Source organism: Seriola lalandi, unplaced genomic scaffold, assembly GCF_002814215.2.
Source record: "Seriola lalandi dorsalis isolate HSWRI2012SDOR001 ecotype SW California unplaced genomic scaffold, Sedor1 jcf7180002053896, whole genome shotgun sequence".
Taxonomy (NCBI): Eukaryota; Metazoa; Chordata; class Actinopteri; order Carangiformes; family Carangidae; genus Seriola; species Seriola lalandi.
The window spans coordinates 19,190-46,549 of NW_019524449.1; the positions used below are offsets into that span (position 1 = coordinate 19,190).

The 27,360-nt window shown below is 41.3% G+C and overlaps 3 protein-coding genes across 5 annotated transcripts in view; 1 reads left to right on the forward strand and 2 right to left on the reverse strand.

The window, feature by feature from the left end:
• Nucleotides 1–42: 42 nt before the first annotated feature.
• Nucleotides 43–10,501, reverse strand: dhx57 (DEAH (Asp-Glu-Ala-Asp/His) box polypeptide 57). Its single transcript, XM_023402050.1, has 25 exons — nt 10,460–10,501; nt 9,811–9,844; nt 9,485–9,682; nt 9,033–9,371; nt 8,679–8,882; nt 7,600–8,495; nt 7,301–7,485; nt 7,041–7,162; nt 6,555–6,750; nt 6,239–6,363; nt 5,936–6,069; nt 5,786–5,840; nt 5,430–5,644; nt 5,181–5,297; nt 4,976–5,072; nt 4,254–4,427; nt 3,862–4,062; nt 3,311–3,587; nt 2,988–3,083; nt 2,787–2,870; nt 2,363–2,500; nt 2,000–2,074; nt 1,750–1,884; nt 1,465–1,665; nt 43–1,103 (listed from the first exon to the last, which is right to left on the reverse strand). Exons 3-25 carry the CDS (start codon nt 9,676–9,678, stop codon nt 960–962), a joined length of 4,404 nt encoding a protein of 1,467 aa, XP_023257818.1. The 5' UTR covers nt 9,679–9,682; nt 9,811–9,844; nt 10,460–10,501; the 3' UTR covers nt 43–959.
• Nucleotides 10,502–11,188: 687 nt separating this feature from the next.
• Nucleotides 11,189–13,063, forward strand: morn2 (MORN repeat containing 2). The gene is made up of 4 exons (XM_023402043.2): nt 11,189–11,221; nt 11,303–11,409; nt 11,529–11,665; nt 12,152–13,063. The coding sequence occupies exons 2-4, from the start codon at nt 11,338–11,340 to the stop codon at nt 12,270–12,272; spliced, it is 330 nt and encodes a 109-aa protein (XP_023257811.2). The 5' UTR covers nt 11,189–11,221; nt 11,303–11,337; the 3' UTR covers nt 12,273–13,063.
• Nucleotides 13,064–15,573: 2,510 nt separating this feature from the next.
• strip2 (striatin interacting protein 2) overlaps nt 15,574–27,360 on the reverse strand; it is a 25,672-nt gene continuing 13,885 nt past the window's right edge. For 2 of the 3 annotated variants that reach the window (XM_023402042.2, XM_023402040.2), the window contains exons 10-22: nt 26,498–26,548; nt 22,726–22,958; nt 21,685–21,750; nt 21,530–21,593; nt 20,902–20,973; nt 20,661–20,735; nt 20,254–20,351; nt 19,609–19,735; nt 18,335–18,435; nt 17,703–17,769; nt 17,442–17,546; nt 16,933–17,137; nt 15,574–15,844 (exon numbers count right to left, since the gene is read on the reverse strand). In XM_023402042.2, the coding sequence (XP_023257810.1) occupies nt 15,594–15,844; nt 16,933–17,137; nt 17,442–17,546; nt 17,703–17,769; nt 18,335–18,435; nt 19,609–19,735; nt 20,254–20,351; nt 20,661–20,735; nt 20,902–20,973; nt 21,530–21,593; nt 21,685–21,750; nt 22,726–22,958; nt 26,498–26,548 (1,515 nt within the window). In that variant the 3' untranslated portion in view covers nt 15,574–15,593. The remainder of the gene's footprint in view (nt 15,845–16,932; nt 17,138–17,441; nt 17,547–17,702; nt 17,770–18,334; nt 18,436–19,608; nt 19,736–20,253; nt 20,352–20,660; nt 20,736–20,901; nt 20,974–21,529; nt 21,594–21,684; nt 21,751–22,725; nt 22,959–26,497; nt 26,549–27,360) is intronic. The other variant, XM_023402041.2, reaches the window with a different exon arrangement.

Genomic DNA, 27,360 nt, shown 5'->3' on the forward strand with positions numbered 1-27,360 from the left:
ATTTGTGCAAGAGGTAAGAGCAAAGAAAAATCAACAGCCAAATATAATTTCTTTTTTATTTTTAGTGCAGTGTGCAGTTCCTCACTTGTTAAGACAATAAGCTTTCAGGTTCTTTGGTGACTCCACATCCACCACCTTCTCCTGATTTAAAAAGCCCTTGAATTCACATTGTGAAAGTGTGGTTTTGACATCACTGTAACATTTAAATACATTCAGTTAATGTAAAAGAACTAAATACCATGCACAAGCTCTTGGAACTGTCAACCATGCATTACAAATAAATATCCACAACCATAACAAGTAAGCAGGTACTGTGAGTAAAGACATCCAATATGGACCCAAGAAAATTCTCAGTTGTGAGCAAGATACTGTACACACAACCTAAAATAAAAATGCAATGTATACAAATTGTATCTGACATCAAATTCACAATCAATGTGCCAATTTACTGCACATACAGTAGTAGTATGGCATCAAAGAAAAAAGCTTTTCTACAGTTGTGATTCCTAGGTATCAAAATAAGACAAGCGCTTAATTCCAGTAGTAACAATGCTGGAGGTTTGTGGATTAACCTGCATAGAGCCATTTTTTTTATTTTCAAGGTATAATTTGCTTTAAAAAGCCTCTGGTGCAGCAACACAATAATAGCTTTGTGTAAACTGATACTTGTGGTAAAGTGCCAGGTGGCAGCAGGGTGGTGTGGTGACTGTCCCTCCACCAGAGGACCTCAATTCAAGTACAATATCTGCCAAGCTGATCTGTCTCTAAAAAATACAATAGAAATTTTAACCAGTTTCAGGGTTGTTCAGCCTGTTTTTCTTAAGTAATGATTTAAGATATTAAAATTAAGTATGTAGCAGTGCTGCAGGAGTACAAAGACATTTATACTGCAGAGCTCCATGCATTTAAGCCCTTGAAGGTGATAAAAAGGGACAAAAAAGGTTTGTTAGGGAGCAGAGCTACTGTGTAGAGATGAGGTGGACGATCATGTGGATGATGCGGGATCCGCGGGGGCAGCTGCACAGGTCCATGCTCGGGTTCCTAATTTTGTCCTCTAGCAGCTGGTCTAGCTCCCAGCGCAGCTCCTTCACCAGCTCAGCCACCTGGGTCACACACACACACACACACACACACACACACACACACACACACACACACACACACCATATTCAGCACCAAGTTGATTTGTAATTTTGTGCAAAGAATTTATTATCATTATTATGTTTACATAATGATTTTTATGTGATAATATATGTGGCTTGGCTATAGTGCATTGTTTACTTTGGAGTAAAAGCCTATTAAATCTTTAAAGTACATTTAACAGGTTTACAAACAGCTTGTAAACTTTTTACAACATCATCCCAAAAATGTTTGCAATGGACCTTTTAAGGATATGTGGAAAGATAAATAACTTTGTTCCTGTGATTCTAAATTACTCAAACCTTTGTCACTCTTATCACTGACCTGATGAGAGGCGGCAGCAAATCGGATCCATCCATCATCCAGGGAGATGACAAACTCTCCCTTGTGCAGCTCCACATTGACCTGACCACCTCCTAACAGCACTAGCGGGTAAACAGACACCATGCTGCAGTCCCTGATGAAGACACGGCTCGTTTTCACCTTCTCGTGGTAAACCAGGTAGGGGCTGTTGTAGTGACGAACCTGAAAGACCAAGAAGAGTCACAGGACTTGTTTCTCTGTTTATCTATTGAATGCAATGCCCCATCTTTTGATTTTTTATCTCACATTGTAGTTGACAGATGAGGGGTGCACGTGAACACAGCCGTCGTTCTTGGTCATGAAGCGAAGCTCGTTGGCTTTAGGTTGCATCTTCATTGCTCCTTTGCTGGTCATCTTGTAATTCCCCTGAGGAGCTCGTACCTGGATCACATTGTCAAACACAGAGCAGGAGTGTAAAGCCTATTGGCATGAGCCAATTTATATTGCTATCACTGGCTTTCAGTTTTCTATTCAAACAGCAAGAATGAATAATCACCTGCACCACGTTGGGATAGAGGGCAGCACATAGCATGGCGGACATCAGCCGAATGTTTTCTGAGTTCAGGTTAGCCTGGAAAGATATGACATTTATCATTATTATCAATTTTTCTTCAAGACTAAGGATAGACTGTTGAGTCCAAAAAAACATATCTGTGCACTTAAAAACAGACTGTGCACCTTATAAAACTGAAATAAATTCTCTATAAAATAAGCCAGATAAAAGCAGCTGACTAATAAATATCATACAACCATATATCTTAGCGTATATTGCAACAACAAATTTAACACTTTCGGCACTATAATGTGTGTGTGTGTGTGTGTGTGTGTGTGTGTGTGTGTGTGTGTGTGTGTGTGTTACCTCAGGGCCAGTAGCCTCTAGAACTCCATCAGTGCCATTAGAGCACATGCGCTCTATAATCCTGGCCCTCAGTCCCTCCTTGATGAAGCCAATGTCAGACAGCAGCTCAGCAAACTGCCTCTTCAGACTGGCGATCTCCTGCACACGTCACGGCACACATTTTAAGAAATGTAAGATTAAGAAAAAAATTAAACACAATTAAACTCAAGAACTACATTAATGTCAGTTGTTTTAAAGCTTAAAAGCTATTCTGCTATATGGAGGTTTAGATTTTTTTAATGCCTGCAGGTGGTAAATTCAAAGGAAAACATGTTCAGTATATTAAACACTGCTCTACTGCCTGGCTTGCTGCCCAGGAGCTCTACAGTAACAGCATTACACAATAATAGGTGAGAATAGATTGCCTCAGACAGCGCCGCCTAACCTGTAAACCTCGCCAAGACAGAAAGTTCTCCCTGCAGTAAAGGAAGCCGGCCCGGTTACTCGTCTTTGCAGCGCAGCACCATCCCTGCAACAGAGGAAAAATCCATCACATCAAGAAACTTCCTAGATTCAAAGGCTACGCCAACAGTCTAACAGATCAATACTATTCATACTATTTATAATAAATGAACCCAGGCAGTACCTTGTATGCCTGTAACAAAGCGAGATGGTCGCTATTGGCCAAGGCAAAGGCCAGTTTCTTCTCATTGGCTTCATCTCGCTTATCCCATGGAGACACCTCAAAAACAGACACAAGACCAACTTTAGACACTATTTCTACAGAATAAGACACTTAAATGTGAATAATAACCATTATGTGGGTTCTTCTCTGTTAAAAAATAAATGCAAGGATGAATGATCTGCTTAAGCAACTGTATTTTATACTGGATGTACATGTGGCTGTGACATAAATGATCTGAAAAGTGACACATATGGCCTCTCAACAGTGGCACATGGGTTCCTTACAAATGGTGATTTGAAGGCCAGACTGGCAGCGATGGTGAGTGCTGGGTCGAGGCAGCGAAAGATGGCACCAAACAGCATGAGTTTCCCAATGCGCACGTCAACGGGCAGGCAAGCCAGGTGGTATCCCAGCGGGGTCAACCTCTCATCTGCAGTCAGAGCTCCCAGGTCCTGCAGGCGCTGCTTGGCTGCGTCCAAGCTTCCCATAGCCGGAGGTTCAATGAGCCGAGAGTAGACAGACTCCAAAGTCTGCTCGGCAAACACGTCCAGTACCTTGATTCTGTCAGAGAGAAGGTGGAATGGTATATACTAGCATGGAAATCAACTGTTTTCATTATCCTAAAATCAGAGAGTGCCACAGTTAAGGCCTAGGAGGGGACTCTCATGACCCAAGCAGATTGGACAAAACCCCCCCATGTCCTGGCCATTTTTCTCAGGTGGCATTTTCGATCACAAATCTGAATACCCTTGTCATACATAAACCTCTATTATTCACATTTACAGAGACAACAAAGCAGGTTGGCACTGTGCAAAGAGCAAACAGATGGATCTACCGGAGGCAGAGCTGCTCCAGGGGAACTCTCTGGATCTCAGGCAGCTGTTGCTCAGCCAGCTGGTGTTGGAAGCAGTGGCTGGTGAAGAGGTGGAAGCAGACACCCGAGGCCACACGACCTGCTCGACCCTTCCTCTGCAGTGCATTGGCCCGAGAAACCCATGAGTCCTCCAGGCTCTCCATGCTTTTAGATGCATCATATCTGAAAACAATAAATCAAAATAATTCCTAAATTAAAATAATTAATGTTAAATCTGATTGTAAGTCGATTCTAAAAACTGTGTGGCAACAAAAATGTAACACAATTCACAGCCATTGTTATCAAAAAGTTACAAATAGTATATCAAAATAGTCAACATAATATCTGCTCATTTTAGCTTAACATTAGTTTACCTTTTCTCTTTCATCTTGCCAGAGTCAATGACATATACCACGTCATCAATGGTTACAGAGGTCTCTGCGATGTTGGTGGAGATGATAATCTTCGTGACACCCTCTGGGGGCCGACTGAAAACTGCCTGTTGCTCCTCATTGGACAAGGTTGAATGAAGTGGGTACACCACACACCTGATGTGGGGATGAACACTCACAGACATTAGCGTTTGACCAGTAACGACTATTCATTTCTCACTATGATTAACTATGGAAATAAGACACAGCAGTATACATTCTGTACAGTACCGGTATAGTACTATATACCACAAATGATCCTATCTGGGGGTAAGATCTGTGGCCCTTTGCTGCATGTTATCCCCTCTCTCTCTCCCTGACTTTCCTGACTCTTCCTCACTGTCACTATCGGAACAACTGCAAAAAAATGCCATAAAAAATAACTTAAAAAAAAACAAATGGTCTTACCTACAGAGATTGTTGATAGCTGAGATTTTTCAGTTTTTATTTGCAAAATGAGACTGTACATGATTTCACACCCTGTCATACTGTAGTTAACTAAGGATCCTATGCCCTTGTTTTTTGTTTTGTTTTTAAAGGAAAACTAAGAAACTAGGAAATACTACAGAATATGAATTTTGATGCGATACATCACTTTGTAAATACGAAACAATAAAAATAATTGAAGTTGCCGTAAAAACACAAACATGCCTTTAGACACTGACCTGGTTGCGCCTCTGTTGTTGAACATTCTGTTGGACTGGAGCTGTTCATAGAGCATCTTGATCTCAGCCAGGCCTGGCAAAAACACAAGCACTGCACCTGGGCACAGAAACCACAAGGTTACACCAACATAGCAAAACTTCACTCCCCAAGTGTCCATGACTCAGCTTGACATGGCTGAGTATGTATTATGTGGGCGATTTTTACCTGGAGGGTAGTTGTGTTTTCCATCTACAATCCACTCCAAAATGCTCTCCACCAAGTCCATGTTGATCTTGTCCAGGTCCATTGCAGCTATGGCCTTCAGCACAGACTTCTTAGTATCTGCACCAATAGCAAAACAAAATGTGGTATTAATGCATGGATAGGCAGCAACAGTTTGTTTAAGTAAGACCCAGGAGGTAGAGACCCTATACAGCACAATAGTTCAGTTTATGATACTTGTTCTCAACTTACCTTTGTATCTGACCGTTAGATCCTGCAGGCTGAGCTGCTGGTCTGGGATTGAGTCTTTGACAAAGTCCTTCTTACAGAAAGACATGAAGTTCCACATGTCATCACCCAAGTCGTCAACCATGTCCCTTGGTTCTCCTTTGCTTGTTCGTCCACCTGTGGAAGACGAATTCTGTTTCCCTGAGCGCATGTAAGGGCTGCCATCCTCAATGACATAGCTGGGAAAATAAATGAGAGAAAAGTGAATTAAGACAGTACAAGAAACAGACAATTAATTACGTTCTTATGCATTTATAGATCGGAACAGTTTAAAAACAGTTATCAGTTGAAGTTACTTAAGTGTAGGAGAATGTGATTACCCGGTTTTAGCAATGGCATCTTCAAGAAAGAACTGGTCAACAGGAAAAGTACGCCCTGAACGAGAGATGTTCATTGACAGGGGGAAAAAAAAAGATGTATGAGAGGAATATGATTCAGGATATGTGTACAATAGATACTACATTTATTACCTGGTATGTGGACAGAGGGACAGTTGTAGAAATATTCAGAAAAGAGGTTGGCATTAAGTGTGGCACTCATGAGAATAATCTTCAGGTCTGGTCTCTGCAGAATCAGGTCTTTGAGCACCAGCAGCAGGAAGTCACTGATAAAAAATGAGGATATGACGGAAAGACAAGAAAGTGAGAAAGAAACCAGCCATTAAAAAAGTGAATTCGAGAAGGGATCAACTTTATTTCTAAAGCTGTGAAGTAAGGAGCATGAATGCACACTTTCTGCACCATACTCTACATGAATGATCTGCACCATCTCACCTCTCCTCTGTGCGCTCGTGTACCTCATCCACAATCACGTGTGTGACTCCTTTGAGGTCTGCCTCACTCTCAAGTCTTCTCAGTAACACGCCTGTAGTGCAGTACAGCAGTCTGGTGGCAGACGTCTGACGGAAAAGAAAATTTTATGATATAAAGCTTGGTTACATACACTTAGGTTTCATTAGTGATTTGAAAATGTCATATTCAGGAGCTTTTAGAGAATTAAAGTTGAATTTTATTCTGAATCATTTGGACCCTGTGACTAAAAGCTTAATTTATTCCATATATTGAATGTGTATGTTGAATGTGCCCATACCCTGACACACTCCAGGCGGATCTGATATCCAACTGAGTTACCCAGACACTCTGCACGTTCCTGTGCCACTCTCTGAGCCACAGAAATGGCAGAAATGCGGCGTGGTTGGGTACAGATAATGTTGGCCACCTGCTGCGCTGGACCACCTAATGAGGCGTCCAGAATGAACTGAGGGATCTGGGTGGTCTTACCACACCTGCAGAGAAGTAAACAGAAAATAAACATTGAATAGAATTATATAGATAGTCAGGAATAGAATGTATTTTTTTTATTTTTTAAATATTGGGCTTCTGATGCTGTGAAATAGAAAAAAAGCAACAAAAGAATATTTGCATCGTTTTTAAATATCGAAAGGAAAAACAAATTAAGTCAGGTTAGAGTACATGAAGCCACTTACAATTTTCCATACATCCTTGTACATACAAAACACCATGCTACTGAGCAGTAGGTTGATACCAATGCTTGGGGTTTCTCTGTGTAACTCACCCTGTCATCCCGCTGACCACAAGCACCTGACACTGGTCTAACAGGTCTAAGATGTTCTCTTTTTCTTGCCAAGCCGGCAGGTTCTTCCTCTGATCCAGCATGGACCTGAAGCGCCTGGATGACTGGGTGAAGACAAAAATGAAATAACAGCAATTCATCACAATATATACATAGAGTTGGAAAGGATGTAGAGTGAGAAAATGTTAAAATAGGATGTTCGATTTTTTTTTTTTTTGGCAATCACAGCACTTCTCTTTTACCTTTTTCCTCTGGAACTCTCGGCACAGCTTTCCATTTTCTTGCAGTAGGTTGTCTATCTTCAGGTTGTGCTTATTTACCATCTTCTTCCTCAGATTAACGTAACTCTCGCTCTCAACTGGGACAACCTCATCTTCATCATCTTCCTCCCTCTCATCCAGCTCCTCTGCCTCTCCCGTCTCTTTCACTTTAAAGACAGAGGTGATTGATTCAATGCAGAAGCACATAAATACAATTCTAAGCTGTGTTTAATGAAAACAGACTATAAATAATCAATAAGTAAATAATCTTTTTGACTCACAATCCATGGGTCTCTGGTTGTTGGGTGGAGCAGTCCTTCTGCTGTTAGAGTGATTATTACTACTAGTCCTGCTTTCCTCTGCGGCATTGCTCCTCACACTCTTACTCTTTGCTATGGCGAGTGAGGGTGGAGTTGCCACCACAACAGCTGGCGGTGTGCTGTATTTGTGATGACTGACAGCCAGCAGTTCCTTCATGGTAGCTTCATCCTCACACAAAGTGATCAGAGTGTAAACAACAGGTTCGCTGCTCTTTGCTGCAGCAAGCGCCTCTCCAAATAATTGCTCAGTCAAGGTGAGCCTCACTGCAGCTCCAACATACTCGTCGTTGGTGCTGAAGGCAACTATTGGTGCCTGAAATGGGTAACGATTTCCTTTGGGGAAACGGACCTCTAGTTCATACTCAGGAGGAGAATAGCTGCTGAATCCAGGCTGGCTTGGACCCTTCAGGTCTGGGGAATCAGCCCCAGACCTCCCTTTGGTGGGAAGTTGGTGTTTAAACTTGCACTTGTCCCCAAAGCGGCAGCCTTGCCCTTTCAGGTAGAATCTGCAGACATCACGGATATTAACAGATCCTCCTCCACCTCGACTGCCAACTGCCCCACCTTTCTTGCTATTCTTGTCTGAGAGGAATGAGAGATCCAGGGTTACAGTCCAGACTGCATTAGCAATGCGTTCACTGAAGCGCTCACCATAAATGGCAGCTAGAGCCAGAGCTTCCTCCTGCCTCTGGCTCAAACACTCATCCATAGGCACCCCCTCGAGGCCGTCAGGGGAAACTGCTTTCTGGCCGTAGCGCTCACTAAAAACCTGGTGGAGGAGTTGTTCCAAAGTGGCCCCGAATTCCCCGCCACCAGACTCCAGTGCCAGCTTACTGCGCTCCCTGTCAAACCCAAACCTACAAAAAGGAAATGTGACAAAACAGATGGGGTAGAAGACAAGGTAAATATATACAAGGCTTAGTTGTTTAGGTTCCTGACAGAACAACTTTGAAAAAAAATAAACCTACTCGATTAATTTCAAGATAATTCTAAGTACCTACAAAATCTGTAATGAAAGAAAAGACAAATCTGAACATCACCTGCAGAGTTTCCCTATGGCAAATAAGGAGATGACAGGCTCAGGGGTTGGCCGTTCATCGTCAGACTCTGGCTCATATGATGGGCTGTCTGCTCTCTCCACAGGCTCATCATTAGTGGCCCAAAACTGGCCTTCATCACGGTGATCCAACTCATCATATTCCTCCTCATCCTCTTCTCCCCCCGAATAATCTGAACCTGATTCACTGAGGGAGAGAGGGAAGACTAGTTAAAAAAAAACATGGGTAAAAAACATCACTTCATGAAAACTTTTATTTTCAAGCATTTGAATTAGCCTTTCTCAACAGACAAAGGGGTGCAGCCTATCCCATGCATGTTTACTAGAATGTACTTACTCATAGGGCTCATCAAAATCTGCACTCTGCAGATCCCGCAGCAGCTCTTTCAGTTGTTCTTGGTTCTCATTAGTCATGAAGATCCTCTGCAAGGGCATGGTGCTCACCTCCGACTTGATTCCCTCCCCTGACTTTGGGCACGTTCTGATCCTCGCCAGAGAACTTGGGAGAGCCTTACTGCTGCTTTTCCAATTGCTTCGGCCATGGTTATCTCGATTGCCATCTCGATGACTATCTCGATCCCTATCTCCCCTACCTCCTCTCCCTCCCCTCCCTCCTCTCCCTCTACCTCCATCCCTGCCACCAGCACGGCTGCCACCGCCTCGTCCTTTGCCAGGTCTGGAGACACAGCCAGGTAAACAGAGAGGAGAACAATGAGATGTAAGTGAGGAGATGAAATGAGTGTGATCATTTTTAATTTGATAATTCATTCTTCAATTATGAATTTATACCTGCTGGAACGAGAGGGTCCAAAATCAAGGCTGAAATCATCCCCATCATCCCATAGACCAGCTCCCCCTTTCCTACTTCCACCTCCACTCCCGCCTCCGCCTCCACCGCCTCTGCCTCCACCTCCACCTCCTCTTGACTTGTTAAATCTCCCCCCTCCTCTGTTGGGCTTCCCACCTCTTCTCCTTGCATTCATTTCTCTGTGAAAACATTTATGAACACTTTGATCACACATAATTTATTTTAAAGCAGTCTAGCTTCACACTATCAACACCAACACGTAATGGATTACTTATAATACACTGCTGTAAAACTCGAGTGTACTCACCTTCAATCACTGTCCTTTCATAGCAGCCAACAATCTGTGAATAGAGACATAAAATGCATTGTTTGAATAAATCCTCCCAACCTTGGGAGTATCCAATAATCCTGAATACGTCAGAGAGAGCTGCTAGCTGCGAATCCAGGCAAAGCAGGCAGCTACTGTACATCAACTGCAGAGCACAAGAGTCGCACATAGCTGTCGGGTGGCACACCAGTTCAAGTGGGAGCAATGAGGTGGTGGCTGACACACAGCGCTGGTGGCTAGAATTATGCAATCAAACGAAGCACGCAGACAAATAACCAAACGACGGCAATGACCATTTTACTTGCCCGACTAGCTGACACTGTGTTTTATTAGGAAGTTATGAAAGAGCATTATATTGCTCGTTTTAGAAATAACGTCTTATTGTGTTGGGACTGATATCTGAGTCAGTTTCAAGTATCAAGCTTGAACTAGCTAGCAAGCTAGCAGGCTCACTCCTCACTTTTGAGTCATCAAGCTAGCGTTAGCTTAGTTGTGAAAGGCTTCCTCACAAGTCAGGTCGAGAGGTTAAATGATTAAGAACGCCACAAAAACATAGTGAGCTAAATTATAACCGTTAAAGAATAAAAGTTGTTGAAAAACTTTACTTTCATAACAAGTGAGAACATACCTGAGACAGCTGTGCAAACCACCGGTAGCCTGCGTCTCTTTCATTGGTCAAAACTCGGGGTTCAAAGTTTCTCTTCCGGTGTTCGGAAACGTTAGAGGAAGAAAATGTGTAATATTTGGTAAATTTAATATTTAAAAGCAATATATGAAAATCATTGGAATAAATTAAATGTAACATATGTTGAGCTAAACTTTTTTTTTTTATATGAAAAAAACTCTTTTTTAAAACTAGGGCTGCACCAAAAATGTAACCATGGTAACGGCATGCGTCGGGCTGTTAGTACGACACAGACAGCGGAGTACCTATTTTAGAGTAGACAGGACTGGTTATTTTTAGGGCAAATGAGTGAACAAAAATAGCATACCGTTAGCTTGTGTCCTTCCCACAACCTTTTAATTAGTTGTTTGACTTTTTGCATCATAGAAATTGGCCAGTACACAACGTTTGTTGTCGGTTCTGGCAGCCATCTGCCAGCTGGGGAAAGCTGTCACGGATGTCTGGTGGGGTGTGATTATGAAGATTTGATTTCTAACACTCAAGGACACACACATCTTCTTATGTCTTTCCTATCTGCTATCTAAATTTGTTACCTTTTCACTTTCAGACAACAAGGAAAGGAATTATTTTAATCTTCATGGTAAATATCCGTGTTGGAAAAATTAGCATCTGACAATTAAGGTGCTTGAGGTAAATATGTCTGTTTGTTTGCAGGAGAACAATCTATAAATGCATCTTACATTTTCCCAACTGGGGAAAGATATGGTGAGTGTTAACTGATGATACAGTTGAACATTTACATTACACATCACATTAGGTCTGTGACAACATCTCCTCTGTCCACAGAGGGGGAGTGCAGCAGGTCTACATCTGGAGCACTGATGAGGAGTGGTGTTGGTAAACACACCTCAGCAGATGGGATCATATACACTGGCGAGTGGCATCAGGACAAGGTATGCATTAACTATATGTCTAAATGCTCATCTGAAGTCTATGACTAAGGCCTGGATGATTGTAATTTCTCTGCAGTTAGTCATGCTTGTTCTCTGTCTCCCTCTGTCCCTTCTCCCAGATGCATGGTAGAGGGACCTTGCAGCATCCTTCTGGAGCACTATATGAAGGAGAATTCAAAGACAACATGTACCATGGCACGGGAACATATACCTTCCCAGACGGCTCTACTTACAAAGGTCACTTTAGCAAGAACAGGTAAAAAGCTATCAGTATTTGGCATTTACTGTGTCATTCCTGTAATGCTTTCTGAAAAGAGCTAACCCTAGTAAGAGTTTTCATACGATTATACTGCAGTTTAGTGCTCTTTTATGTGCATGTGTTTCAGATCAGCCCTCTTTTATGATCAGAATAGAGCAGCAGCAGAGAGGCTCAGAACTATTGTACATTAGTCAATGAATCAATAAGTCATCCAACATAATTAATCAGTGACTGTTTTGATAATATATCTTAAACCTAGTTTGAGCTTTGGTTTTATTTTGTGTCTTATGCGATACTAAATCAATCATTCTGCATAATTTTTCCCTATTTGTGATGATTTATCAAGAAAAATAATCAGTAGAGTGATAGATAGTGACAGTTATCATTAGTTATGGCTTTTGGCATTGATTTTTATTATTGTTTTGGCTGCACAGTTATATCAAATATAAGATTTTAGATGTTTTACCTGATGTGTATTTCTAGGTTGGAGGGAGAAGGGGCTTTCACTAACACAGAAGGACTGGTTTGGACGGGAGAGTTTCATGGCAAAGCCGCACTGGGCCTGAAAATGCAGCACAGCATTTCGGCAAAACCAACATTATAGTAATGTAGTGTATAAAACATCGGATCATACTGTATATTCTACATCTAACTGAAGTGTATTAGAGAAGGTTTTTTTTTTCACTTTGGGCCTTGTGTTCTACACAACTCCTTCTTTACCTGTGATAAATTTATTGTACTACTGACAGATAGACCTGTGTTTCTGCTCAACACTATCAAGATCACACATCCTCGTATTTCTGTGTATTGGTGGTTAGATATCAGTGAGTCATGTTTCTTGCTCTGAGTCACTCTCTCAGTTGTATCCCCTGCTTTCCTGGTGGCGGTGCTCAGATACAGAAAGTGTCTCTTTGTGTGTGCTTCGTTTCACTCATGAAATATCACACATGGGTTATTTTCTCTGGCCTTTTGTCACTATGCTTTTATGCAGCCGTGAGTGGAGGGGTGAAATTACAAGGTACATGACTCTAAAATAAATCCAGGAATATTAATGTTAGTTTTGCACCAGTTACTTCATCACACACATTAACTTGGTTACTCAAGTGGAAAAAAAAACCTGCGTAAACCCGTTTTTCATTTTTCCCTGGTTATACTGTATCATGACTGTGAGGGTGAAGGACGGGTGCAGGGCACTTCTACATCATTACACCACCAGCCAATCGCTGAGGGGCATATGCTCACATCCCCATCCAACAGCTGTACCCGAGCCGTTGGCCAGAGGAAGTGTGTGACTTGATGAGAGTGTGTGGTCAGTCTGACCTTCAGTGTTTGAGTCTGTGTGTGTGTGTGTGTAAACAGCTTTGTGTGTGTACTAGCTCTCCACTCGCTGTCACCCTGCACAGCTCTCTCAGTTAATAAATAATTACTTCTCAAACAATCACAATTGTTCAACATTGTTTAATAAGCAACTCTGATATTGTAATTTGTCATTCTATTTAATAATGCCTCTATGGATCTGTAATTGCACATACCCCTGAACAAATTCAGTATTGAGTATTTATCTATACTATACAGATATGGAAATGTGTGTAACAAAAACACATATATATTGTAGTAACATCCATACAATGCTAAACACTTCTGGTAAAATACTATACCAGATACAAGAAAACAGCAATTTTCATTGATTGTACAATTTTCAGGTAGAAAATAACATTTTTGTATTGCAAACCTTTAGTGGTGATTTGAATGAAAAACCTTCAATATGATCATGGAGGCAACAACAATGAAATAAAAATAGAAAATGGCACTCAAATTTGGCACAAGATACCAAAAATACATCTGAACTTGAAATGCAACTGATATAAATACCAACAAGTTATTGTGTTTAGTGACAATGTGCAGTCTATGCAGGAAATGTTTCGTGCTTCAGGTGTTATGTTAGTATAAGAATGTGACGATAAATGTGAATTCACCACTACAGGTAGTGAGCTAGATGATGGGAAGGAAGCTTTCAAAACTGTTGCAATATATTATCTCCATAAACCTGAGAATCTATAAAGTATACAATTATATTTTTAAACATTTCACCTTCCTGAAGAAGAAAAAAATAAATAAAATCCCTTGTAATGCAGAACACTGTGACTAAGATAAAAAAGTACATCTTCTAATTGTGCTGGAAACATCATTAGACAAAGAAAAGCCATTCCAAATACCATATTGAAGTGTGAACAGGTACTCAAAACAAAACAGTGGCCATGCACATTCCCACAGAGAAGCACGAGACAAAGAGAGTGTCAAAATTATTGTTCTATACAAAGATAATAGTTGACGGCTCTTGGCCCCTCGAGGCGAGTCGATAACAATCTGAATCAGTGATATGAAAAAAAAAAGGTGACCATGCTTTTTTTTTTTTGTCCTCTGTGCTTCTTTGTGTGCTTCAGTAGAGACATTTCCAGGAAACCCTTCACTGCTCTCAACTCAGGTAGTAGGTAGTCGCAGGTAAAAGGAACGAGAAGGTACAGCTGAAGACGAACTAGAAAAACAGCACCATTTTCTGTGACAACTGTGGTTCTTCCAAGCAAGCGTGGCAAAGCGTTCGCCAAGGCCGCCACCCGTGAACTCAGCGCTTTACGTATTGTGCTGTTGACTGGCAGATGGAGAACGTGTCAGTGGGTTGAAGCAAGGGAGTCAAAATGAACCTACTAACAGAAGTCTTTCCATTCTGATCATCGCTGAGGTTCGAAACATGTACATGAATAAATCCTGGACAACATCAGTGATTAGTGATTCTGTGAGGTCAAAGATGGTGACTTTTTCTGGAATAACAAGGATAGTTATAAGGTAAATTTTCTGTTTTAAAAGAGATCAAATAGGCAACTACACCTTTCTCAGAATGCAGTTTCTTCAAGCAAATGCTGTTTGTTTTGTGCTCCAAAACCATCCTCTCCACATTTACCCATTTTTAGATAACCAGTTTTTCTTTCTGAGCATACATACTTATAACATCCACGAACAAACCATACACTTAGAGCTGGTATATTTCTCTTTTTGGTGCCTTTTTTTTTTTTTTGGATGAAATAGCTCCAACATTTCTACTATCAGAATAACCCTGTGGTTTGCTTCCAAAAGGCCTTTTTTTCTAGAAAATACATAAGAAAAACTTTCAAATCCATCACTGACAAACTACAACCCAATAGGCTCTGTGACAAAATTAAAAAAAGGCATTAACTGATTAGAAATCATTTAAATTTACATCTTCTTTCAAAAAATCATGTATCATAAAATGCTTAAACTACACACATGGATAGAAATAAATAGGAAAACATCACCAAGGAGTCAAAAAGCACCAACATTTTATAAAGGGGGACATACAGTAGAAACTGAACTTTTGTGTTGTTGTGTAACATGGGGGGGGGGGGGGGGGGGGGGGGCAGTATAACTGGCCACAACAGTCTCCTGCTACAGTGATACAAGATGTTTCTGCTACCTCTGTTCTTGTCTGTCACCTCCATGTGTGTTCACAGTAGTCATAGGCACATGTTAACGTCAGGTGTGTGTGTATGTATGTGTGTGTGTGTGTGTGTGTGTTTGTGTGTGTGTGCGTGTGTGCGTGTGGCATCTATTTGTGCTGAGCTCACAGTAGGAAGCTCCATTTGCTCGTCAACTTTGCGTCATACTCAATCTCCTCCCATCACTGCCTGACCTGGGAGGTGACTTCTCCGTCTCCAGTCTCTTTTTTTTCTTTATCCCCCCCCCCCTTCCCTCCACATCACTGATGTGCAGAGAAGCCCCTATTCCTCCCTCCTGTTCTCCTTGTACTCCATTTTTGCAGTAGCGCCACACCCTAAAACCACCCCAAGCTCACATGTGACCTCTCCTCTGTCACCCCCCCCACCCCCCCACTCTCTCTCCCTCCCCTCCATCACGGATTCTGCAGCAGCCCCTCCCACTGGATCGGCTGGGAGAACACCTCTCTCTCCAGCCACATCTCGTAGCTGTAGTGGAAGTCCTCGGGTAGATCCACGCGCTGGCCCAGCACACTCTGCAGGCAGTTGTCCACGGGCGTGAAGTCCCCATTCTTATTCTTGTCGTAGCGGCGGCTGTTGAACTTCTCGATGCTCTCACGCAGGGCGCACTCCTCCGCCTGGAAGTCCCAGGGTCGAGCATCAATATCTGGGACGAGAGGAGGGAATATTTAATCAATCGCAAAGACACTTTTTTCTATGTATGCTTGAATGTTCACACTTATGCCTTTCACCTCATATGTTAAATGTAAAAAACCTAATTTTTCTCAGCAATGACGCAAAACCTAACACACCTTCCACCTCTTATCATCCTCCCCTCCTCTCCCCCTTACTCCTACCATCCCATCTATCCTCTCTAACACTGGTGGCGACAGATCACTTGCTCTCCCGCAAGGGACCGTGACCCTGAAATGTCCCCCTGTTCTCTGTTGCTATGGCAACGCAATCCTGCTTGCCAGTGGCTGTTGAAGCATTGTATTTCTCACAAACACACACACGCACGCACGCACGCACACACACACACACACACACACACACACACACAATAACCATAGACAGATACATAAACACACATGTACACATCCACCATTAATTGTACAATTAGCATGTATTGACCTGAAATGTTCACACAGCTTTGGGATGTCTTTGTTCTATTAATCAGCTGTGTGTGTGAAGGCGGAGGAGGACTGCTGGGACTAATTATTACCATGACCACTTCATTTATGAAGACCTGAGAGGCTGAATGGATTTATGGCTCCAGGTGAATGATGATTAAGGGCCAGATTGCGTTTTGCACATTATCCTTAAATCTATTGATCATCGAACCTACTCTAATTTAATTTATGCATTAATTGTTCCTGTTTATTTCATCATGTCAATATTTACTATGTCCCTTTTTTATTTCTCAGTTAATTCATTAGTCATGGTTTAAACTGCATAATCTCTGTACTATGAATTAATGACTATGGCTGTATCAAATGCTAAAACTTCTGTTAAGGTAAAAAAAACATAGAAGTTGCTGTGGATATTTAATCAGTAAATGTCCGTAATGCACAAAAAGTCCTAATCAAAACTTGAAAGAAAAATTAAAGTGAGGCACAATCTGTAATTAAGTGTGGCAACGCACTAACTGACTCATGTTGGATGTGAATCACCATCTCTACACTGACAAAACAGTTCTTTATCAGCTCAGCTTAAACCAAACTGACCAGTTTAAATAGTTTAAATAATCGTTACCATTTCCATAGGCCCAGTCGTCATTGAGTCTGTGGCGGACTTTCTGGTAGATGGCTGACATGGTCTTCATATTGCTCTTCCTCCACTGGCGGCCCAAGTACTTGGTCTGGATCTTAAGCAGCTTGAGAACGTAGAGCTGCATCATGGCCTGTTTCACCTTCAAAGCTCTCTTCAGGATGGGGGCGGACTTGAACACCACCAGCATCTGGCAAGAAATTGGGAATAAAGAGGGGACGTCTGTTTAAGCATGCTGTGGCCGACCAAAGGCTTGTTACAAACAAAACATCCATCCATAGCGGAAACATTTGTTTTGCAGTCCTCCTTGGTTTTTTCTCTTCACACTGACCTTAAAAACAAGATTTTTTAGACTCAAAACTTGTCATATCGTATCACAAGACACGTTAGGATGGAAACTTTTTTTTTTTTTTTTTTTTTTTTACACATAGTGGAACAAGATGAAAATTTAATCCCAATGCTTCAAGGCCTTGCTGTGATTCAGGATTACTCACCATGGTCCTGGAGTGTTTCCACTTGGTCAGCTTGTTCAGGATTCTCAGCAGGTTGATACAAGAGAACAGGTTCCTCCAGCAGAATTGGTTGCTGTCTCCTGCCTCCTGAAAACACACACACACACACACACACACACACACACACACACACACACACACACACACACACACACAAAGTGAAGTGATAATGATATTTCGAAGACTACATTCCTAATTGCTACTTCTTCATACATTACGGATCAATCAGGCGTTTTCACTCACCAAGCTCTCAGCTGTGAGCTCAGGCATCTCATGCACCACACAGTGGGGAAAGTCCAGTACACAGATACTGCGATGAAAACACACATAAACACACAAGAAGCACATTACAGATCAACTCATCATTATATATACTGTATACATACATTTTTTGATCGTTTGATGCTGCATCAGATTACATGTATTCATAATTTATACAGTCCAGTTTTATAGTCTGCACATAAGCCAAACAGACTGACTCGATCCTGACTCGGTCTCCTTTCACCTACTTTGTAGCGTCATGTTTTGTTATTTTTTCTTTCACACCTGAGTTTCCTGTCACTGCATTGCTGCTGTGTGGCCATCTGTTCCACCTCCTGAAAGTCACACCCATAATGCCAAGCTACCTATTTTGTACTCTCAAAAACACAGTGTCCAATTTTTCCTTTGAGAAATTTTACAATCGGTGTAGAGTGCTTTCAGTGGGAATAGGAGCATACAGCAGTGTGTTTTCTTTGGTGGGACATTGAGAAATAAACTTTGCTATTAAGAGAGGCTGCCAATTTAAACATAGTCTTGACCAAGTGTTAGAGCTTATTTGTGTCAAACTAAGCCTGCCGTGTGTTGATTTATAGTGCAAGAGAAAAGGATCCTACCTGTTTTTGGCGCTGATGTAGGACATGATGTTCTGGTTGAAGAACTTGAGGATGAGTGGGATACAGTTGGCAAACACCAGGTGCTGGGACACAATTTCAAACTGCAGGAATAGAGGAGGCGGCAGTGTGAAAGAATTAGAGAGTTTGACAGCCTGGAAAAGAGCACCGACTAAAAATGTAACTTTAATGATCACAAGTCTGATTTTATCCTTTGGTCTTACAAAAAATAACTTATTTCATAGTCACGAAGCAGTTTTTAGATGTTGTAAAAGGCACAGTAAAGGACAGACAGATGACGATGTCAGTGGGACAAAGAAAAAAAAAATCCATATCTCTAGAAATAAGGGAAAAAAATAATCCTTTAGCCAATAATCCTGTATCATTGATGAGTTTCCTTTGTGGGGAAAAGGTCAAGAACCAGGATATTTTTATCCTCGTGTGGCAGCAATATAAATCCTTCACCTCATCCAAGAAGATTAAAACCAGGAGCGATTTTGCTGCTGAAACTCTCATGAGCTCATATTTCAGTATTTTATTGACTGTGGTTATTTAAAATGTGCTGTATTTTTGCCTTATTTTCTACATGCAATGATTCCTGACTAACTAATTTATTCTTAAAATCAGCTGTTATAATACAGTGTTAGTGTGGAGGTCAAATAATGTACAAGACTAATCGATATGACTTCCCACTACAGCTGCATTCTGCTAATGCGTCGAAATGTAATCTCCTTTTGTGGCAGCAGAGGGCGCTACAACTGCAACTGTAAAGCGCAGCCAATTAAAACAGTGTGAAGGAATGTCGCTTCCTAGCAATAGAAAATATCCCCAGCCCACTGAACCAAAGTACTGCTGATAGTAGAAATAAAACAAGATATTGAGCACCTGAATTCAGGCCAAATCCTCCTCAAAAAAAGAGCAGATTTTAGACCACATGCTCTCTTTTGACCTCTCTCCCTTTCCTGTATCCACTGAGACGGACAGAGCTCCAACTGTGAGTCTATAAGGCTGATGCAGGTTGTGAGGTGTGAGGAGGAGGGGTCCAAAGGTGGGGGGAGGAGTAGGAGGATGAAAGGAGGAAAGTAATTGCACGCTTGACCGGATAATCAGGTGGAGGATAGTGGGGGAGGTGCATGGTTATTAGTGTATGTGTGCACTGGAGGGGGGGGGCAAGGTGGATAAAGAGAAGAAAAATGAAAGAAGCGAGAACGACGGTAATGCGACGTGCCTGTAGGAAGGAGGACTGAAGGTGTGTATGGTCTGTGTATGTGTGTAACCTGATAGATATGGTTGAGCTTGAAGTGCTTGAGGAGCAGCAGCAGCAGAGCAGAGATGGCCTTGACGATGATTTCCTTGTGACGGTTCACGTCAATTCCCAGCTTCATGCTCTGAAGGACTGTGATACTGGAGGACACACACACACACACACACACACATATTGTAAGGCCTTCAAGTCTGTAATAATACAGCTGTGTCTCAATAAGAGAAAAAAACATAGGCATTAAGAGACAGACTCTTCACTCCCCTTTGAAAACAAGCAGATACTTTCATTAGTCTGTTGCTGATGCATCAGAGGTTTTTCCAGCTGGTGTAGAATTTCAAGTCGTATGAATTTCAGTCATGAAAATGTCAGACAGGGTTGTGAATCTTTTGGTGGTTTTTATTCTTTTCTCAACAGGGAAACTGTCAGTGTCATCTGCTCTAAAGCTGGACGCTCCCGTAGACCAAAATCAACCCATAATAAGTGTATTTCTGAGAGTATTTCATCAACCCAGAAAAATCTTATGTGAACATCTGTAGCTTCAGTTTGAAGATGCTCAATAAACAGCACATGTAAAAGGTGGTGACACTGACAGCATACAGATGTACTGTATGTGGCTCTGCAGCTTTAAGAAATGCAGCGGTCTTTCCACAGTACTTACGGCATCTCCTCGGGCAGCACATCAGCCAGGATGTTGATAGAGTCCGTTTTGGCCTTGGAGGTGGGAGCTGCGGCCAGCAGCAGCTTCAGGAGGGCGATCTGACACAGAAAAATAACAATGTAAAACATTACACCTAGACACAGCTTGAAACATGTATTTAAATTTAAATTTAACTGAATTAACTGCAACGTTTTACTAAAGTTTGTCTGAATCCAGCAAGTTTTGGAACATTGCAACATTATTTTGCTGGATAACAACACATTTTATAGCAGATAAGTGTGATGTAGTGTGTTTCCATGGTTAAATGGAAAATTCCATATGCTGTTCTGGGTGGTGACCACATCAAACAAAGAGCAATAATGCCAAAATAAATAATGTCAAAAGTCCTAGTATTATGAGCTACTCACCACATACTGGGAAAGGTTAGGAAGCATGCCCAGGTACAATATCTCTGCTGGTGTCTCCTCCACCTCCTCCTCACCCTGTACAACACAACACACACATGACATTTCAGACACAAACAAAAGAGCATTTTTTTGTAGTAGTCTGATTAAATATTTGTCACTTTAAATATTCTGTTAATGTTATGTGTGTATATATATATATATATATATATATATATACTGTATGGTTGGTAACATTACTGACCAGAGTCATTGGACACTGTTGTAGCTCCTCCTCCCTCTTGATCTGGACTTCGGCAATAGACACATATTTGTGCTGGAGAAGAAAGACAACGACAAATTACTGTTAATAAAAGTAAAAGACAAAGTGTTAATTAGCATGGCCAACTGACAACCAAGGGTATATTCCTCTGTCTAACTACACTTTTCAGTCTGTTTAAACAGGAGGTATAGATTTTTGAGTGGGATGCCAGTGTCAGGAGATTCAGCAGCGAGGGAGTATTGATTAAGAGACCGCAATGAGCCAATGCAAAGACGAACTAGAATTACAACCTCACGGTCGCATGCCTCCAAACAAGTTGCAGGAAATATGGTCACAAGCTCAACTTCCCGAGTTACAGCATTGAATAATGGCCAGAATGTTTGTGCCAGATGTGAAGAAATTCCCTCAAGAAGTTACTTAGATATTGCGTTCACGAGAATGGGACAGACAGTTCAAAAACATCATGCCTCTGGCCCTGGCTGTCGCCATCATGGTGGCATAATAATAAAGTGGATGAGGACGTTTGTAAATGGGAATCTGTGTATTAGTTCTCAAATGAGTCAAAAATATAGAGAGAATGAGATGCTACATCAGTGATTTCCTCGCTCACCTGTTTAAGAGTCTTGACACTCTCGTGGATGGGTCTGGGCAAGCCAACCAAGGTCTCTGTGTCACTACAAAACAATGAACAGTTACACCAGACTAAAAGAGGAAAACATTTTTAAAAATATTAAGAGGTCTTATTGTATCAGATGAGATACCCACTTTCCCAGTGTAAAGCCGATGAATTTGTTTCTACTGGTCTCTAGGAAGTGCTCGATGTCTTTCTCCCTGTGAACAGACAGGCAGGCTGCAGTCAGATTTTAGATTCGTCTAAGGCTGCCACAATTGTGTATCCGAACAGGCAACAAATCAGCTGTTTTTCAAGGGAGCACTCATGTGCACACACCCTCGCAAACACACACATTAGCTTTCTCAAATCTCATCAGTCACACTGCGTGCAAAAGGTTCACAACCTTCTTCTGCTCCTATGTTGCAGCACTGTGAACCAAAGACATGGAAATAAACACACTTAATGATAAGGTTCGCTCAAGGAGAAACAGAATATAGGTTTGCTGATACTGAATGCATTGTAAATGCAATGCTATAGTGTCTTTGTGTCCTCTCTCAGATGCATTATTCATGTCCCAAAGCAGCAGCCACAGCACCCTGGAGAGACACACAGGCTACTGTCTGGAAAACACAGATGGAGAGCATATTGCTGGATGATAATAAGAAAGAAAATCGAGATATATATATATATTTTTTATATTTAGTTTTAACTTTTAACTCAAATGATGGCACAGAGTCAGGTTGGGAAACTGACACCAGCTGCCAGCCAAATGGTGTTAATCCTGGCTGTGGGTGGGAAGTTTTCTCTACTGTAGTGGTCAAAATGGCAAGCGGCCAACCATCATTTGGAGTATTTATTCTGTGGAATAAAAGCTAAATGCTGTTAAACCAATGAAAAGTCAGCTAGGGATCATCTTTGTTAGTCACAGTAATGAATACCTGTATTATTTTTCACAGAAAGGTCTCACAGAAGCTGTTTTTAATGCCATTTTGTGTGCTGTAACACTTTCAGGCCTACGTATGGATATAATCAGCATAATTTATCCTGAATTAAGGAAGAAATAAAACTATAAGAGAGCACTTTAAAGCACTTTTTCAAACTTTGGGAACAGGTGTATATCTGTAACCTTGCCTTACCTTGTTTAAATACTTGCTGCCTAAAGCTAAATAAGAAACAAAAACTGAGCAATTAACCTGACTTTAGGGGCCCAGGGGAGGCCCTTGGGGAAGTTGACCCTCTCTGTCGGAGGTCTCAAAGGAGGCGGTGGTGGTGGAGGCTGGATGATGACATCCCGGTCCAGGGGGTCCACCTCGCCCTCGATGCCGCTGTCCGTGTCCTCGGGGTCCTCCTCCTCATCCCGGGCATCGTCGTTTTTGAAGGGGTCCCGTTCGTTGTACGTGTCGAGGCTGTCCTGCTTAACCAGGGGCTGGGAGAGAGAGAGAGGACGGGTGTTTAGCATGAGACTGAGTAACTAACACCATCCTATATTTTAAAATGTTCTTAAATACCAGCAGCAAAATTGTAAATCTGTGTAATAACGTGTAACTTGTAATAACTAATAATAACTAAAATCCAACACACACACTTGATACCTGCTACCTGATAGCTTTGGCAGTATATAAGCTTTAATTCTTCAACAAACTAACTCATGCTGTTAGCTTGTTTGCACATTGAGAATAAAATGATGTACCAGACGTAGAAATATCCATTTGATAGAGTGATGAATGGTTAATTTTAACACTTTAAAACCTACTTTCGAACAAAACAGGTATGTTAAAAGGTTAATGTTCTTGGAAAGCTTTAAACATCACTATACTGGTCATGTCCATTATTTTGAAGAGGTCAAGTTAAAGGAGAGAACTGGTTTTATTTTGAGTTATGGATAATATACTGGTGTCTACATCTAGTTTTCCTCATTATATTTCATTTTACAATGCATTGTATATAAAGTAGGATTTTTTTTTTTATCCCAAGTGCAATGACTGTCTGATGACAACAACAGGAATAATGTAAAGCAGAAACAGATACAGTAAGCTACATTCAGACCTCAGGTAGACTGTAAGTTGCCCAGACAGAATTTTCATTCCTTCATGTGGGTAATACTGGTGTGTTTTTAATATCAATGCAAAGTGAAAAAAAAACTTATTTCATCTGGCATTTTCAATCTAGACATGTGCCAGTTTCATATGTTGTCATTTCATCTGGATGCATACAATATCAAATTTGTATGTCAACAGTAATAATGCACAAGACAGATGCGTTTCTTACAGACAAAGCATTACAGAAAGCTACTGACATGGTTATTTCAGTTATATCACATATTGGCCAGAATTAAAACATACCATGTACAGCCTAAGAAATAATAAAAGCAATAAGTTTTGCAGTGTGGGTGACTCCCAAATGACTCACACAAACATAAAAAGGAAACACTGGTCTCATCTTTCAAAGGAATTATTTGACATTTTGTTAAATGTACTTTTTCCCTATTGGAATAAAATAAGATGAGAAGATAAGATTGATACTTCTGTCATATCTGTCAGTTAAAGATATTGCATACCTAAAAAGGTGTTTTTAATAACCATGGCTGACTAGACCTCTGGCAAAGTGCAAGTTTAAGTAAAGAATTACATGTCACCAAACCTAAGGTTATGATAAAGGTCTAAGTTGTCGCAAGGTGCAAAAAAACTAACAGGCATATGTCATTCGAGGATTGTACACAGCCACACACTCCTGAGACGAGGCTTAATTAAACAACATAAGTGAAAACACCTGTGTGGGTGTTTGCTTTAGGTGTGCAGTTTTAATTTTTTATAATTGAAGCTACAGCAGACAGTTATCTTAGCTTAGCATAATAACTGGAAAAAGTGAGAAACAGTTAGCCTGACTTTGTCCACAACACAAATTAACATGTTACATTTTGAGATGCTGTTCGGTACATTTTTAACCTCTGGACAGTGCAAGGCTAGCTGTTTCCCCCTGCTACAAGTCCTTACGCTAAACTAAGCTAACTGTCTCTTTGCTGTACCTTAATATTTAATTTAGCTTTATATTATCCGCCAACTTGATGGTAGGTTGATTTTTTTCAACCTTTGGACAGAGCCATTTTAACCACCCAGCTATTTCCCCCTGCTTTCAGTCTTTACATTAAGCTAAGCTAACTGGCCGCTGGCTGTAGCTTCATATTTATCACACAGACATGAGAGTGATATAAATCTTCACCTAACTCTAATATCTAAGTGAAGAAATATATTTTCCCAAATCTTCTCTTTTCTTTTGTCTTGTAAAGTCCCCTGTCATGTTGAAAACCACTGGATTACCAAACTCCAGAAAAGACAGCTAAAGTCAATGTCACATTTACTTAAAGTGGGACAACAACACAACTTAGCAACAGCAACTGCAAGCAACATTTCTGATTCAACTTACCACACAATTGCACTTCAAAAGATACAGGCAGAAAAATGCAAGCAAGACCCAATAAGGCTAAGACTTCATTTTTAGCTCTTATCTGCAAACAATCCCATTTCAGTTCAAGTGCGAATCACACTTTCACACACATACAAACACAGTATCTCAGTTCAAACAAATTCTCTAATGAATGACTGTGGCAATAGTGCAAGCATCAGGCATGAGTCAGCGTTCTGGACATTAGTTGAGCTAGTGCAGTTGATGTATGGTGCGTCAGTGGTAGTACTAATGCTGGACTACGTGAAGAGTAGAGTGAGTGTATGGTGAAGTGGAGGGAGGGAGGGAGAGAGGAGGAGAAACTGTGTCGTGAGCCATTCTCTATGGAGAAGCCATTCTCTGCTATGTGGGACTAGAGCTATTGTTTTTCTACCAGGGTTAGGGGGCAACTGCTTTCAATGACATCCATTTAAGAGAGAGGTCAAGTGAAACCCAAGTACAACACCTACAGAAGTAAAACTATGTCCATAGCGATCTCAGTTCACCTCCTCAATGAATGCATTTTCATGACATTGACCCCTAGTCCAGAGTCTACAGTGCAAGGTGATTTTTGAGGCCAAACCCAGTAGCGATGTGATGAAACTACAGGGAAGATGCTACTACTGTAGATGTCTGAAGTGACTGTCTTTATGGGATAGTGGATAGTGACCGCTCCAGCGCCAATGACAACAGCCAGCAAGTCAGCCCTGTCTCTCAAACCCCACACCCCCGAACTGAGCAGGCCACAGTGGAGGAGGAGGAGGAGGAGAGAGGAGGAAGAAATAGGGTATGAAGAAGAGGGGAGGGGCAGTATGTGGTGGCAGTGTTAGTTGATGGTGGAGAAAGAGGCGGAGAGGAGAATGGAATGGTGGAGTAAGCACAGAAAGGAAGTTAAGAAAGTAGAGGCACAGGTAGGAAAAGGAAGACGTGAACAGGAAGAGCAAAAGAACGAAGAGGAAAAAAATAGGAAAGGGATTAGGAGAAGGTGGAAGAACAGAGGAGGAAATGAAGGATCTCAGGAGGGTAACAATAACATTTTAAAAAATGTCAATGGGAATGGAGGAAACAGACATGGCAAAAATAATTAAAAAGATAGGTGTAAAAGGAAGATAAGTTAGAGTAAAGGAAAGAGAAATATAGGACAGACAAAAAGGAAAGTGAAACAAATATGCAGGTGGAGTGAATTAAGTGGAATTGAAGCAAAGACCAAGGCTGCACCAAGAACATTCAACTTTTTTCATCCTTTTCTTTGTAGATACAAATCAGAATTAAATCAACATGTGAAAATGGTAAAATATAGTTAAATAGTTCTGGTGCATCCCAACATGTGCGGATGAGGTTAAATGACGGGAGAAGGAAGATGAGGAGAGAAAGAAAAAAGGAAGAAGGAGAAAGAAAGGCAGGGGGAGAGAGAAAAAAGACAGCAAAAAGAAGGTGGCAGGGATGTGGGAGAGGAGTGCAAAAAGTCCAGCGCAATGCAGAGAGAAAATGCAGAAGGAAAAGAGGGAATTCGTGGGTAAAGACCTGCTTCTTGGTAAAGGGACTGTCTCCTTCCAAGCTATCAACAAAGGCACTCTGTGGGGACACAAGGAAGAGGGGCAATAAGAAACCACAGGGCAGTTAGAGAGAGAGAGAGAGAGACAGAGAGAGAGAGAGAGAGAGAGAGAAGAGATAGAGAGAGAGAAGAGAGAAGAGATAGAGAGAGAGAGAAGAGATAGAGAGAGAGAGAAGAGATAGAGAGAGAGAGCCTGTCCTGTCAAAGCTCTACAAGTAAACAGAGGGCTGGGATTCCCAAAGCCGTCACAGCACCAAGATCATCTGTAGTCACTGACCTACAACAGGGAACTGATGATGTTGGCACTAAAGCACTTTTAGAAAACCCGACCCAGCAAAGAGCTACAGAGTTACAGAGGGAAATCCATAGATCCACTTTACTAGAAACAGATGAAACTGTTCAACGATAAGAAATGGAAACATGACCCGAGTTAGTATTTATAAGGCCATGTTAGTAATACAGTTCAGTTATACTGTAGGGTTATAGGTACCAAACACACGTTTACATTCTATGTTACTGAGATAAATAAACAGTTGGCACAACACTGGGACTATGTGAGAGACTGCATTGGTAGGTGTGTGTGTGTTTGTCTTTTGGCTACAGAAATACTGTGAAGACTCTAAAGCCTGACATTCACACCTGTTTTTGACTATGCAGCTTTCAATGAAAGTGTGTGAATTTGAAGAGAAGCTCTTGGCTCTTGTGAGGGATCAAAGCGGAAGTAAAATATAAGGTGTGACTTTAAAAATAGCACATATTTTATCCATGTAACTCTACCGGTACACTAAAAATGTGTTTGTGTGTGGAAGATGGGTGGGTGGGGGGGCTGTAC

What these genes read in the sequence shown, in the direction of transcription:
- dhx57 (XM_023402050.1), bottom strand. Translation starts at nt 9,678, where the DNA reads ATGAATGCAAGGAGAAGAGGTGGGAAGCCCAACAGAGGAGGGGGGAGA. An exon ending in TGGCCTTCAAATCACCATTT is followed by an intron (nt 3,084 to 3,310) that starts GTAAGGAACCCA and finishes TCTGTTTTTGAG; the next exon opens with GTGTCTCCATGGGATAAGCG. An exon ending in CCTCATCTGTCAACTACAAT is followed by an intron (nt 1,666 to 1,749) that starts GTGAGATAAAAA and finishes TTGGTCTTTCAG; the next exon opens with GTTCGTCACTACAACAGCCC.
- morn2 (XM_023402043.2), top strand. Translation starts at nt 11,338, where the DNA reads ATGAGGAGTGGTGTTGGTAAACACACCTCAGCAGATGGGATCATATAC. An exon ending in GCGAGTGGCATCAGGACAAG is followed by an intron (nt 11,410 to 11,528) that starts GTATGCATTAAC and finishes CCCTTCTCCCAG; the next exon opens with ATGCATGGTAGAGGGACCTT. An exon ending in GGTCACTTTAGCAAGAACAG is followed by an intron (nt 11,666 to 12,151) that starts GTAAAAAGCTAT and finishes GTGTATTTCTAG; the next exon opens with GTTGGAGGGAGAAGGGGCTT.